General features: G+C 30.5%; 1 protein-coding gene across 2 annotated transcripts in view; it reads left to right on the top strand.

Annotated features, from left to right (window-relative positions):
• The first annotated feature begins 254 nt into the window (after positions 1 to 254).
• LOC127735190 (zinc finger protein basonuclin-1-like) overlaps positions 255 to 14,248 on the top strand; it is a 47,565-nt gene continuing 33,571 nt past the window's right edge. The window contains exons 1-2 of one of the 2 annotated variants that reach the window (XM_052245313.1): positions 255 to 412; positions 8,541 to 8,643. In XM_052245313.1, coding sequence (XP_052101273.1) covers positions 398 to 412; positions 8,541 to 8,643 — 118 coding nt within the window. In that variant the 5' untranslated portion in view covers positions 255 to 397. Of the gene's footprint in view, positions 413 to 8,089; positions 8,644 to 14,248 lie in introns of those variants that run through there. The other variant, XM_052245312.1, reaches the window with a different exon arrangement.

Raw genomic sequence — 14,248 nt, 5'->3', positions numbered from 1 at the left:
TTCTCTTTGGTATCAATAATAAAATTCCATTTTATTACATCAAAGAGACCTCTGTCTGTAAGACATTTGGGACACTTTTTAGAAACAGATGACTTTATTTCTTAACCATATGACTGATATGAAGAAAAAAGATGTATTTCTTAGATAAAGGAGGTAGATAAAAAGTAGCCCTGTGTTTAAAAATGTGTACATCATCTTTGATAGATGTCAGAGGCGCAAGCTGACGATCCTCAGTGTGCTACAGTCTAAATTTGGAATCACATTGGCAATCAGGGCGACTGAAGACGCAGAAGTTGTGTGTGGTGACTTGTGTATACAGGAAACAGGAAGAAATTAAAAAACCAAGCTGACGATCAAATCTCGTTGTTGGTATGTGGATAGTAGTGTCCCATCAGAAATGAAGCCATTGGAGGTACTGGTCACATTTTTTATTTTGTCTTTATATGTTGTCTGTAGACATGTAGAAGTATTTTATGACAATTGCCTACCTGTACAATTTTCAATTTTGTTATAAATGTGACATTTTGTAAGTTGAAATTTAAAATTTTTAAATTTATAAATTAGTCATTTCTTTCACAAAACGTTTCATTAATTACTGAGGTTATGTTATTGTTGATTATGATCACAATATTGTTGTTTTGGTTATATTACTTTTTGATGAAATATGTGGGAGTGTCTTAATTGTTCAATCATCTGTAATAAGAAATTAGTATGGCTTGATTGATTGATTGTATGGAAATTTATTTCAAATTCATTTATGCAAGGCAAAAACTCTTTTTCTTATTAGTATGTAAGCAAATTATTAAAAATCCATTGAACATTTTATTTTTGAACTGTTTCAAAGGGGAGACATTTTTGACCGAGCTTTTTAAATTTTGTTTATTTTTTTGTTTATTTTATTTTATAAGCCGATTTTTTTAATTGCTATTTCTTTTTTTAATATGCATGTAACTATATAAATTTTATTTCAATTTTTGTAATGATTATAAAATCTTTTACCAATTAATGTCATCATGAAATTTTTTCTAGATGTTTTTATTCAATCATAAAGATAGGTATGAGTGTTATTAGTTGATAAAAACTGAAAGATAGGCTGTCCCTGGGAGAGATCAAAGAAAGAAATCTGATATTTCCCCATCTCTTTATGTCACTAAACAGCCTCTGAATTTTCATTAATGGAATTTCTATTTATAGTGGTCATGTGATCTTCATTCACAAGAAACAGATAACACTGCACATCCTCAATGAGGCACCATAGGGTTAAAATTATAGATAATGGGAATATCATGTCGAATGTTAATTAGCACAAACAGTCACAGGGTGTGTTTCTTGTCAATGCTGTCTTTAGATTTAGCAAATTTGCTCATATCTCATGGTTTAATTATTTACTTTCTCAAACATCAAAGTCATCAATTTCCAAATATACCCTAAATATTTACAGAAGTTAAAATTGGATAAAGTTGAATTACAATTTTTTGTTTACTTTGTTATTATATTTATTTAAAATTCATCTGTATAAGTATAAAATGACTTTAATGTTGACCAAAACATCACTAACGTCTACATTTCATTATCCTGATACTGAAATATATAAACAAAGAAGCTACTGAAATTCATTTACTTACTTACAGTTCCACAAATAAGTTCTGCAGGTATAAAGTCAAAGGGGTCCACAATTCCAATATCATTAGCAATAGTTGGTTAGGCTTAAATTAAGGCTTTTCACAATTTGAATGAAGACATTAAATCTGATATATGGAATTTCTTGAAAACTTTGTGATCAAAAGACAGTATCCAATATAAAATAAAGCAATGCTTAAATTATTTGTTCTGTCTTGTTTGTTTGTAAATAGGATTGTAAAGATGAAGGGTAAACATAACTGTGACAGCAAACAAACAACACAAGTTAAACAAAATAGACATTTAGAGGTCACTAAATTGCTTTCAACCTTGAACATTGATGAGTTATTATGTTTTTTTGTTTGTTTCACAAATAAGTAAAGGTAAACTGTTATACAAAGGAGGAGATGTGCTAAGGGCCCTAAATTGTAGAATAATTAAATCATACGATTTTGGCACAAATATGATTGCAGAGTATGTTATAAGTTTTAAGCTATAAAATATTTGAATTTGATGAACATTCACAGAGATTTTAGTTGAAAGAAAGCATCTTTCCAATTTTTCTACAAAAATGACTAAACATACTTTTTACGCATATTTATGGGTAAAACATATTGCGTACATGCAAGTACCACAAATATATTTACATAAGGGTATTTTTATATAGACAAACATTGTTGAAAATGATTAAGTTGGTCTTTGCTGTTCTCTGTATTTGCAGATCCAAAAACTCTTAAAAATTGACCAAAATCTATGTATTTTTTCAAGAAACAACTAGATGAGCCTTTTATATGATGTTCACTACTAAATAACACTGTGTACTGAAAACTACCTGTTGTTAATGTTTTCATTACCTTAACTGTAAGATTGACATATATAAAAATCCTAATTCAAAAGTTCAAATCTTAGGAAAAACATTAGGCATCCTTTCTTTTTTTCTGTTTTGTTTTTATAATAAATTGTTATGTTTTTTTTTCCCGCAGAATTATTGCTGTTATTTCTCAATTTAAAAAGTTTCACAGTTTGAATGAAATAATTTAAAATTTGTATACATTTTCATGATTTGGATGAACATTTCTTTATGATTGAAAGACAAGTATCCAATGTAATGTAATATTAAATTGAGTGATTTTATCTGTTTTTCTTTCATTTATTAATGCTACAAGTTACTTAAAAATTCACCTATTTTCTCTACAAATGGTTAGAAATTAACAAGTAGGATTTCTTATAAGTATACCCCCCCCTCTAAATTCACTGAAATTAAATAAATTGATTAATGTCCACAGTATTATGTCTTTTTTTCTTTTTTTACCCCCTGGGTTGCCTCCCTTGTATATTTTTTTACATCTCCCAATGGTTACCCCTTCTGCACAGTAGTATCCCATCCTTGTATCTTTGACATATAATAATCTAGCAGGACATTAAACTTGAGATATGTTATGGTGTATGATATAGGGTATTATCTTACACTACTGGGAGATCAGTCTGCCAAAAAACTTTCTCCTCAAAGTCAAAAAGTGGTAATCAATTTCATAAAGAAATGGATGTTGTCTATCAGCCTCTATTGTATTGTTCTAAAGTTATCTGACTTTGCATAGAGTCATTTGGAGATGAGCCCTCTTCCCCTGTTTGCTTATTAATTTAGTCAGTGTATGGTTTGATATGAATGATGTGGTGCTTAGGAAATACTCTCACAATTTATTCATTTTTGAGGCTCAAAAATTTGAAACAAATGTATCAGTTCAAGCTTCTGGCTAAGTCCTCTATTTTTATGCCCCTGCCGTTACTGGAGGGGTATTAAGTGTTACCATTGTCTGTCCATCCGTACGTCCTAAAATTGGTTTCCGTTCTGTAACTTTAGTTTGCCTTAATCAAATTTTATGAAACTTATACACAATGATTATTTCCACAAAATACAGATCAAGATCGAATTTGAGTGGCTGCACTTTTACTGTTATCGAGTTATGCCCTTTTATATATGCAAGCAGGGGCATCATCTTTTTTATGATTATCCTAATAGAAAGCATTTAAAGTGAACAGCTTTACTAAATAAAGAGTCTTTTATTTTTACTAATCTGTATTTGACACATTTAAATGAATGTCTGAATTCTCCAGATTTTTTTTCAACACAGTAAATTGGCTATACACAGGTGTTCATTTGCTTAAATGCTCTGCTGTGCGTACTGTGGATTATCTATTATAAATGGGATACCAATTTTCGTATATGTAATGAGTATGGATACACTATAAATTTAAATGTTCAACAAATTACAATTTTTTTATAGACTAATACATGTATATGCAAACTTTGGAAAAACCATAAATTTGAATATCCATGAAAATAAAGAAATCGACAGTATTAGTATTTATTGTCCCTTTGGCATTTTAGTGATTTTTTCTATGTCAGCAAATTTTTATCTATATTTGAACACATATTATAAATCATTAATGCAGTCAGAATTTCACATGAGGGTGTACTGTCATGATTTTCTGTAGACATCAGACAAGCTCGCATGTTAATCCGTACTAAACTTTTTTTTAATAAGCAAGAAGAAGTCGTACTTGCCCGTAAATGTGCATTAAATCACTAGAGCTAGGTGGCCATGGTAGAAGTTAATTAAAAAGTCTGTTGGTTTTTCTAACAGGCCTAAATAGCATTCAGTAAACTATTTAATTCAGTGATACTGTCTCTTATGTGGATTGCCGTAATGGAACGATTATTACCCTTGGCGCTTATGTAGCTATTCAATTGTATTAATCACTTATCGAAAAACAGTGCCATCCAAGAGATTGTCACTTAATGTCGAGATATATTTGTCGTATACACACATAATGTGTCCCCACATGACAACAAATTTAAGCTATTGAACGGAATATTGATTTCACCCCTTAACTCGTTGCGACGTTTGCGACCAAATGTGACATTAAGAATTTCTATCATCTCTATATAAGCTCCATTATTATTTAAAATTGTCCTCTGAGTAAAGTGTCCCTTGAGTATACTGGGTTTCTCACTCATTTAGTGAGGGCAATTCAATCCTTCTGTAGTCAACTAGATTCTATTATCGCATTGATTATTCTTTGTGACATCATAGTTTTTAACTGTTATTTAAAGTTTCATATTCAAGATTTAATATCCCACGGGACAGTATATACTTCTTTGCATTGTCAAAATAGAGAATGAATTTTATCCTGGGAATTTACACAAATTAATAGTTCAATTACATCTCCATCATCTGTCATCGGCGTGACAGTATCCTTGTAGAATCTGTGAAATCTCTTTCCAGTTTCCAAAACCACTGGTTTGTCATTCATTTGGGTTTGTTAAGTGAATTGTTGACAAAAATGAAGCAATTTCCAATGTCATTTTTCAAAACTGACAGTCATTCCTACACTGCTTTGAATATCTGGATAATTTCCTTTCAAAAAAGATGAATCAATGATATTTTGATGAAGAGCACAAGTGACATTTATATTGCAGAATCTTGAGACACTTATTGCATTATCCAATTAATGATAATTAATTCCTTGTGGATCATCAAGTATTGGGTATCATTACGTGGGAACATAAATTGCTGCTAAAGTACTTCCTGTTTCTAGGTATTATGCATTAAATATTTTTGTTAAAAATGACAAATTGATAAAGTACAAAAACAGGTATAAATGTGCAATCCTTATTTTCAGTGATGTGTCGTTGTGTTGTTTCCCATTGTTGATAACCCTTTCATGACTTCAAAATGTTCAACAGATAATTTTAATGCCTGTCCTTCATATAAGTTCTACTTCATAGATATATGTTCTTTGGATTTTCATGAGATTTGTTTCTTTTGATAATTCATTTTTTTTCGTTTGAATCAAAGGCTTAAATGAAAGAAGTAAGGGAAGGGTAGGGAACCAGTACAAGATGTGCCATTCATAAATTATAGTACTCTTTGTTTCATAACTAAAATTTGGAAAGAAAAAAGATCCTTGTTCTTTGGTTTAAAAAATGAATTTTAGGATAACCTACTAACCCATTGGTGGCCTTCGGCTGTTTTCTGCTCTTTGGTCGGATTGTTGTCTCTTTGACATATTCCCCATTTCCATTCTCAATTTTAAGAGTGAGACAGCAATACATTATGATTTGAGACAGTTCATAGATTATTGTAGCTATGTTAAAATGACCTTAACCCAAATAAGATAGACTGTTATTGCAATTTTAAAATGAACGTTTTTTTCATTATATTATTTCGTTGTTATTTAATTTGGACTGAATTGACACACTCACCAAATAGAAATGTTAGAAAAATGGCAAAGGAGTTCTATAGAATTAAAAACTAATTGAAATGTGTGTAAAATTATACAAAAATTTCTGCATTAATAAATACAAAAATTAATACATTAAGCTATCAAGTCAAATGAGTTGAAAATGTTATTAGCCCTTGTAAAGTGAATGAACATGACTTGCTGCCAGAAATGACAGAGAAATAGAGCAATATTTGCCTGCCATTATGAAATAATAAAAAATAAGTAGCAATCAAGTACAAATCAATTTTCAATTGAATAAAAGAGTTTATATCGAAGAATTATAATAGAGTTTCCCTTGAAGAAGTACAGTTGTCTTGGCAAACCATGTGAGATCTCAAGCAACACACACATGGATCCCCAAAATCACTACTCGAAATGCATCATGAAGAATATACTTCAAATGTAAAAATTGCCTATAGACAAAGTGATGTGCCACATACATTTCAAGAAGTACTTTATTTTACATTTTCTTTAATGAGTGTCTATCTGTCTAAATGCCAAAAAATCAAATTTGACGAATTTTCTTCAAGTTCCTTCGACATGACACTAAGAATTATGGCCCTTAGACTTTCGGGGGGGTGAGGGGGATCTCACTTTTGTCTTGCACACTTTGATTACAATAAATTGGCATAACAACAAAAGATGTTAGAAAACTTATCCAAGTAACCTAATTGTTCCTTCGAAATTGTTTTTACACAAAATTAAAGACAGACCATCTGCAAATTTTGACAAGGCAATTTACTTAGTAAGAAGCAAGTCATGTCAAAATTATTTTATATAAATTGGCACTAGTACACATTCATCTTCCACATAAAATATCAAATTCACCTGTGTTTTTTAAGAGTCTGACAAATAAATCTACGTCATCAATTCTTCTTTTCAAGATCACATTTTTTTTTTTAACTGGCAACTGTAGACCAAGCTAAATATCAAAATTTGACAGTGTGGAAGAAAGAGGCTACATCTCTTTAACAACATATGTTTAAGCTTTCTGGCAGAAAATATTGCATAGGATGTGCATAGCTGCTAATTCACTGTCATGCGACTCCAACTTGAGAATCTACCAGATGATAGAAAAATTAGTTTTCCAAAACAATAAGTGCAAGGTTGATGAGTGATGTTGCAGTCGTTGAGTCAATTGTAAGGCGATTAAGGCGTATTGAAGATATACGGCATAATGTCCTCAAGATCGGTGAAGTACCTTGTTGTGGGAACCGGAACTTAACAATTATACAGATATTGACTGTCATTAAGTTATATAGCATATTGCTTGACAGAGACTCTTATATTTGTCATTGTCTCCTTGATAGGTCCTTTTCATGATGCATCACTGTCTTTGATGAGGCAAAACATTTCGGAAATAATTAAGTATAAATCACATAAAACACGCTGGTAAATTACAGTTGTTTGATGTTTTTGTGGCAGTGCTTAAAACACACTTTAGACTTCATTCAGACTGTCATCCATTTTTTTGTCATATGTATCTAAAGGATCATGGGAAAAATAATCTTTTTTTCTCATGAATGAAAATACCAGCATTATGTACAAAATTGTATACTTTTCGCATTGTACTATTTCTTTTATTATTGTAGTAAAGAAGCTTATAGTAATTAAACCCTTTTTAAATCATTTCTTTTAGTCAATAATCAGAAATATATCATCTGAAAGATTTATCTTTTTTTTCTTTTATGCAATCAATCATTTAAAAAATACTGTAAACACATTTGATTCAAGAATAATTTTCTCTTTTTAAATTTTGTTCGTGTTGCTGTCTCCTATTTTTAAACTCCATCCATACTGTACAAAAAGTGAAGAAGACAGTAAAAAAGATAGACAAATAGAAAACGAAGTTTCTTCATTACTTGTGTTTAAAGTAACTCAAAAATTAAATAAATATTTTATTAATTGATTTTTTTCAAAGGTTTTGTATTATTCAGTAACTTTTTCATCAATAGTGCAAGCATTAATTGATTAGATTTGATTTATCGCATGTCTCATTTGTTACAAACCAAAGAAGTTTAGAAGGTACAGTGTAAACAATATGCTTGGCTATAATGCAACTGTTTTAAATTAATGGGACTTAAGCGATAATGTTTCAAATATAAAGATACAACCTCAGCATGGGTTTCCATACATGTGTGAAGTAATTTGACTCACATGATTAACTTTTCATGCTTTTGTTGGACATTTTATCTCTTCTTTTCTTAGAAACGTCAGTGAAAAGAGTTTTGTCTTAGAACAGTGTATAAACTTTAAATTTCATTGGACAACTTTTTGAAATTGACATATTAAAAAAATTATTGACTTAAAAAAATATAAATCTTTGTAGATATGGATGCTTTCATTGGATGATGGGTTTGAAATGAAAGTGTGTGACTTTATTCAGAAACTTGAAACTGATTTAAGATTAACTGTTAGTAATTTTAAACTGCTTGTCACAATTTCTTGAAACAAATTCTCATTCTACAACAGACTTGATAAAACAAGCAAAGATGAAGACTTTAATGGAAGATAAAAAATTTAATCCATGGATGTCATCTTCATTACTGGACTATACAAAAATGGACCAGTATAAGAGAGTTATGAACTTTGTCAATTTATCCAATGCATTGACGCCACGCCTTTGTTTTCAGGCTATCAGATGTACAGTACCAAGTTGTGCCTGTGAATGTTTCACGCCAGGCAAGGACAATCTAAGAAACTGTGAATCCTGCAAGCATGGTTGGGTGTCCCATGGTAAGTTATATTCTTATTAACTTAGAATATGTTAGATATAGATGACGTAGCCAAAGCAAAATTGATATATCCAAATTGTTTTGGACTCTGAGAAATGTTATCTGACAAGTAATTAATTTTAAGCAAGTTTAAGTGGATTTTTTTTATTCTGTTAGTTTCATATCCACATAAGAATGAATCTAGGTGAACATATTTCAGATTTCTTTGTATTTCAAAATCTGTCCTGATAAATTTAGGAGAACGTCTTGAAGATTTTACACTAACAGTATACTGTGTCTTTGGCCAAGTTTACATTGTACTATCTTTATGGTGTACAAGTTTTTTCTCAACAAGACTGAACTAGTACATTTTTTAAAATAAAACTTTACAATCAGCATTGTTTCAGTAGCCAATAAAATTCTAGTTTCACTATAATTTCTTTGAGAAATTCAAAAAAAAATCATATATTGGTACAGTGGGAGATCTTTAAAGAAAATGATCTGAAATCATACTGGGGTAGTTTGGCTTTAGATTTAAATCAACAGTTGGACTGTCGGTAGCAACTGCAGTTCAAGGTACCAGTGTAAGCAAGTAGGCATAGTCCATATATCAGCAATGTATATACTGGTAATCACTTTATGACGTGATTCAGAGATAAGTTTTAAATGTAAAAATTAGAACTTACCCTTACTTCTATATATTTATGCCATGTGTGTATCATTCTGGTTTGCAGAAAAGCAGGAAATATCCAGGGGTAAATGAAACTTCCCAGTTAATGCCTTGAAAGTTTCCATGTGGCTTATAAAAATCTTATTAAATATGAATTATGTGAAGAACAAATCAAGGTTTTTCAGTCACAGTTGATTTTAAGATATTGATAAAGGATTATATTACTTTGAATTTGAGTTTATGTCCAGTTAGCAAAATACATATTGATGTTCCTGATAGTAGAGTTTAGGTAAACATTGTGTATTGATGATTTCAGAAGAGTTATTTCTTTCTGTGGATTTATTATAATTTGAAAGATACCAATTTTCTTGGGTCCAGGTTAACTGCTAATTTAAATGTTAAAAGAAGTACAAAGGCGTGTATGCAGACTTTTTTTGTAAAACCTGAAAACTAAATATCCATGATACTATAATTTTTTTTTTAATCCATGATAATTGCTATCATAGAAAATAAGCGAATCGACAGTATTTTTAAATTCTTTTGCTGAAAGTATACTACAGTCATGGGGTATAAAAGTGCAAGTAGAAAACATAAAGAAGTTGACATCTGCTGAAAGAATGGAATAATAGTTATAAACTATTCTTTATGTCTTTTTTAGAAATGTGAAATTTAAATTGCCTGACAATGTTTGCTTTTGATCCAAAGATGTTTGACAAGAGATAGATAGGAACTTCTGTCTATTTAAGTCATGCAGAACTCTTACTAACAGTTTAAAGCACCTCAAAAATGGCTATAACCATGCATTTATATTGTTTGTAACATGTGCACACAATAGTATTCCACTTTAGAATACCATATCATGTACTTTTTGTTGGAAACAATTGTCTTCTTTCCTTTGATGTACACTTAGAAAGTCATGAAATAACAATACACCTTGCAGTAATGGCTGAGTGTAACCCAGGTGCCTCTTTCGTGAATTTATATGGTCGTTTTGGAGGTAAATGTTTACTGAATTCACTTTTTTATTAGTAATCTGAGTTTTCCTCAGAAGCCAGTAGCAGGCTAAATAGCATATTTCACAATATTTTGGCTTTCTACTTTACTGTCAGACATGAAAGTTATCAATAAAAACTTTACTTAAATTGAATGCCCTACCTGCCACTTTTTAAACTCAGTCCATTACAAAAAAAAAAAAAAAATTATGGGGGGGGGGGGGGACACTGAGTATGATTTGACAGTTGTAGTTTACATTCCCAATAGTTAGTACCTAATACTTGCCTTTTAGTACCTAATACTTGCCTTTTAGTACTTAAGCAAAGGTGAATCTTTTTTCAAACAAGAATCTCAGAGAGGGTTACATTTAGTCATTCATGGAATGGCAACCATTTTGTACTAATGGATTTTCATTGATATTTAACTACTAGTTCAGTAAGTAAGTATAATTTGTGGAACCATTATCAGTATCTTGAGTTACCCTACCATCACTAAATCATTGTAAACTGTTAAGTGTGCTGGAACATCAGTCACAGATGTCTTCAATAGTCAACTACTTCAAACTGGAGAAATATCAGAAATTTTTTTATTACTCGACAATTATGCTGAAGTCTTTGATGTCATATTTATAACATCTTCCTTCAAATTTATAAGATGTGATCATGTTTATGCAGAAAAACTAAAGAGATTTCCAGGTGTTTTCCGCTGTCAGCTGTATGCCTGCTAAAATATTTTAGAGAACTGTAGGACATGATAACTGACAATCACTTATTTTTAGGTTAATAACCTGTAAAATTTTAAAAAGGAGTGTTTTTTTACAGTAAAACCTTTCTCTTTTATCATATTGCTTGCTGAATTTTCCAATCAGTGCTTCTATGCCAACATTTTTTGGAGCAGTCATACCCTTTAAAAGGGGGAGGATTATATTTTGGGGGCATTCAAAAACCATTAGTCAAATAAAAACAGATATAACCATGGCCAAAATAACAACAGCTAAAAATTTGTGCAACAGTTTACAAAGCGTATCTACTTACAAAACTTAAGATTGAGCAACAAAAACAGGGGTGAACTCTTGAGGGTAAGAAATTCCTGCTCCACTTAATTATAAAGGGTCGAAGACAACAGAGCACAGATTAATGTGCAGTTGTTATTCACAATCTATATGAGTAAATATTGTCAATGTGGTAAACAGAATGAATTAGTCAACAACACAGAGATTTCTGTATTTCAAATTCTCATGTTTGACAGCAACCCAAAAACACAAACCAATTAAAAGATTAAACATGCATTGTATATAATCTTTGCTTCATTTTTGTATGGTAAATGATTAATTAGTAATCTGATACTATAAGTCCTTCTTTTAAGTCTTTAACTCTAATTTGATTCAGTACAAAGATGTCAAATAAAACTAGACATTGAAATAAAATGAAAACTACTTTCCCTTAAATTAAATAAGAACAAATTGACAATTTGCAGACAAGCTTTTAGCTGATTTCTCTTGTTAAATAGAACAAAATAAATAAAGTCCTTTACCAGTGGAGTTAGCTATTAAACTAATCCAGTTAATATGAGCTAATATTATTTTAATGTTTAGAGAATCAGCAAAATAGTTAGCTATTATTGTATTTGATCAATGTAGGAGATTGCTAACGTCCCTTTGGAAGCTCCACGATCATTAAATAAAGATCAATGGCCTTGTTATACTATCATAGCATCGCTGAAAATGGAGACATTGGAGAAACCAAGTCACACAAATAGTTTAACTGTTTGTATTACATATGGAACCATTTAAAATCCAATTTAAGACCAGTAATGCAAATTTGAAATATTCCTTTGTGTTTGGGAATTTATTCATGAAATATTAATTTATGGTGTTCATAAATCACACAGAGAGACGAGGCTTTTATGATGGAAGATGTTAGGGATCATAGTCCCTTAGTCCCTTGAGTCTTCAAAACTAAGAGAAAGTATTTGAAAGAAATGATTTAGAATAGGTCTGATGTAATTTTATATAGGCAATTTTTCTTCAAAAAATCTGATTTATATTCAATTGTATTCAAATGCATTTATTTACCTGGTGGCCTTAAGCACTAACCATTTCCTTTTTAAGGGGTGTTGATAATATAAATCAGATGAGGATTTTTTTTCAATGTATAATTAGGTCAGCAGAAGTCTGCAGTAACACATCTATTTTTTATTATAAAAAGTTTGGAAAAAAGAGTAATTTTGGGACAAAAAAAAATCTTAACAGTTTGAACACACTTTTTTTTTTTTAAACCCATGCCTTTTGATTGAGTAAAGCCATTTCAATTGATATTTTATAGTGTGTTTTTCTATGTTGTGATGTTACACTATTGTTTCAGATAAGGGTGAAGGTTTGGTACCATTAAAACGTTTAAACCCGCTGCAATTGTTTGCACCTGTCCTAAGTCAGGAATCTGATGTTCAGTAGTCGTCGTTTGTTGATGTGGTTCATAAGTGTTTCTCGTCTCTCGTTTTTTATATAGATTAGACCGTTGGTTTTCCCGTTTGAATGGTTTTACATTAGTAATTTTTGGGGCCCTTTATAGCTTGCTGTTCGGTGTGAGCCAAGGCTCCGTGTTGAAGGCCGTACTTTGACCTATAATGGTTTACTTTTATAAGTTTTGACTTGGATGGAGAGTTGTCTCATTAGCACTCATACCACATCTTCTTATATCTATCTACCACTTGTCAAATTGTTGGTGGCTATAAAGCCAAGTCAGATACTGATAAATATAAAGATCAGTTTGGTCATGGGTAGGTTGCAAAAGTTATTTAAGTTTGCATTTTTCGTTCCACTTTGCTTTTTAGCTTGACTTATAAGTGTGAGTTGGTTTTGTCATTTCCTTGGTTTTCTTTATTAATAGAATGAAAGTTTGGCTGTGGAAATGTCTTAATTACAATTTTGTAATTATTAGTCACTATTGATTGTACATGCATTTACTGTTTATGTAACTTTCAGTCATTGTATTTGTTAATTGAAAATTCCATTTGCCCTTTATTTGGTGTAATTTGAATTTGATAATATAACAGTTTTTTCAAGGATTTAATTTTCATGTCAAAGGTTCTCTTTAAATGATTTGTTAAAATATAAGCCAACAAAAAAATAAAACCCAAGTCTTTCTAAAAATTTGCATTAAATTTTCATTAAAACCAATTTGTTTTAGTGCCAGCAAAATCTAATTTTATTTATTTTGCAGAAAATTTATTTTGAATTTTATCTTTTCTCTGTAAAACATGTCCATAGATTTGTTGCATAAAATTATGAAAACCATGAATAAATTTCTTTGGTATGAAAATTGACAGGAAGCGTGCAAAAATGATTATAGTTTTTAACAGTCCCATTTCTGTCATAATATGATAAAATAAATGACACCGATTAGTAAATTAAAGGCAATTATCAGATTAATTGACACCAGCTTCAAAGACGTTTACTTTAAGAGATTATCTTTAAGTATGACATAAAACTTAAATGTGTCACATCCTTTCTCTAAAACCAAGACATAAAACTTATCTCAAAGTAAAATGATGTCTTTCGATAATTTTTATATCACTTTCACACAATTTATGAAAAAAACGGAAGATATAAGAGCAAAAATTAATAAAAATGGTCGTAATACATAAATCCCTGATGTCCTTTTATGGTAATGGCTTATCTTTATTATGTTTGAAACAGAAACTCGATGTGTGACATTTAAAATTCAGCGAGCACAGAACATGCAAGGCTTAATTTACTTTGATAATTTTTGCAATTAATTTATAAAAGCATATCTTTATACCAGTGTTTTATTTCGTCATGATTCTGTCAAACTCACTAAAAATTCTCTTGTCTATTATTGTGTGGGTTGGCAAATCTCAATGTGGATGTTTAAACTGGAAGGTGGCAGGCAGATTGATTATTGATTTGAAAAGTGTTTTCCTTGAAAAAGAAATATGGGGGGAA

The sequence above is a fragment of the Mytilus californianus genome, unplaced genomic scaffold (assembly GCF_021869535.1).
Source record: "Mytilus californianus isolate M0D057914Y unplaced genomic scaffold, xbMytCali1.0.p SCAF_3, whole genome shotgun sequence".
Classification (NCBI taxonomy): Eukaryota; Metazoa; Mollusca; class Bivalvia; order Mytilida; family Mytilidae; genus Mytilus; species Mytilus californianus.
The sequence above is the reverse complement of the archived record's forward strand: the minus strand, read 5'-3'. Positions and strand labels throughout refer to the sequence as shown.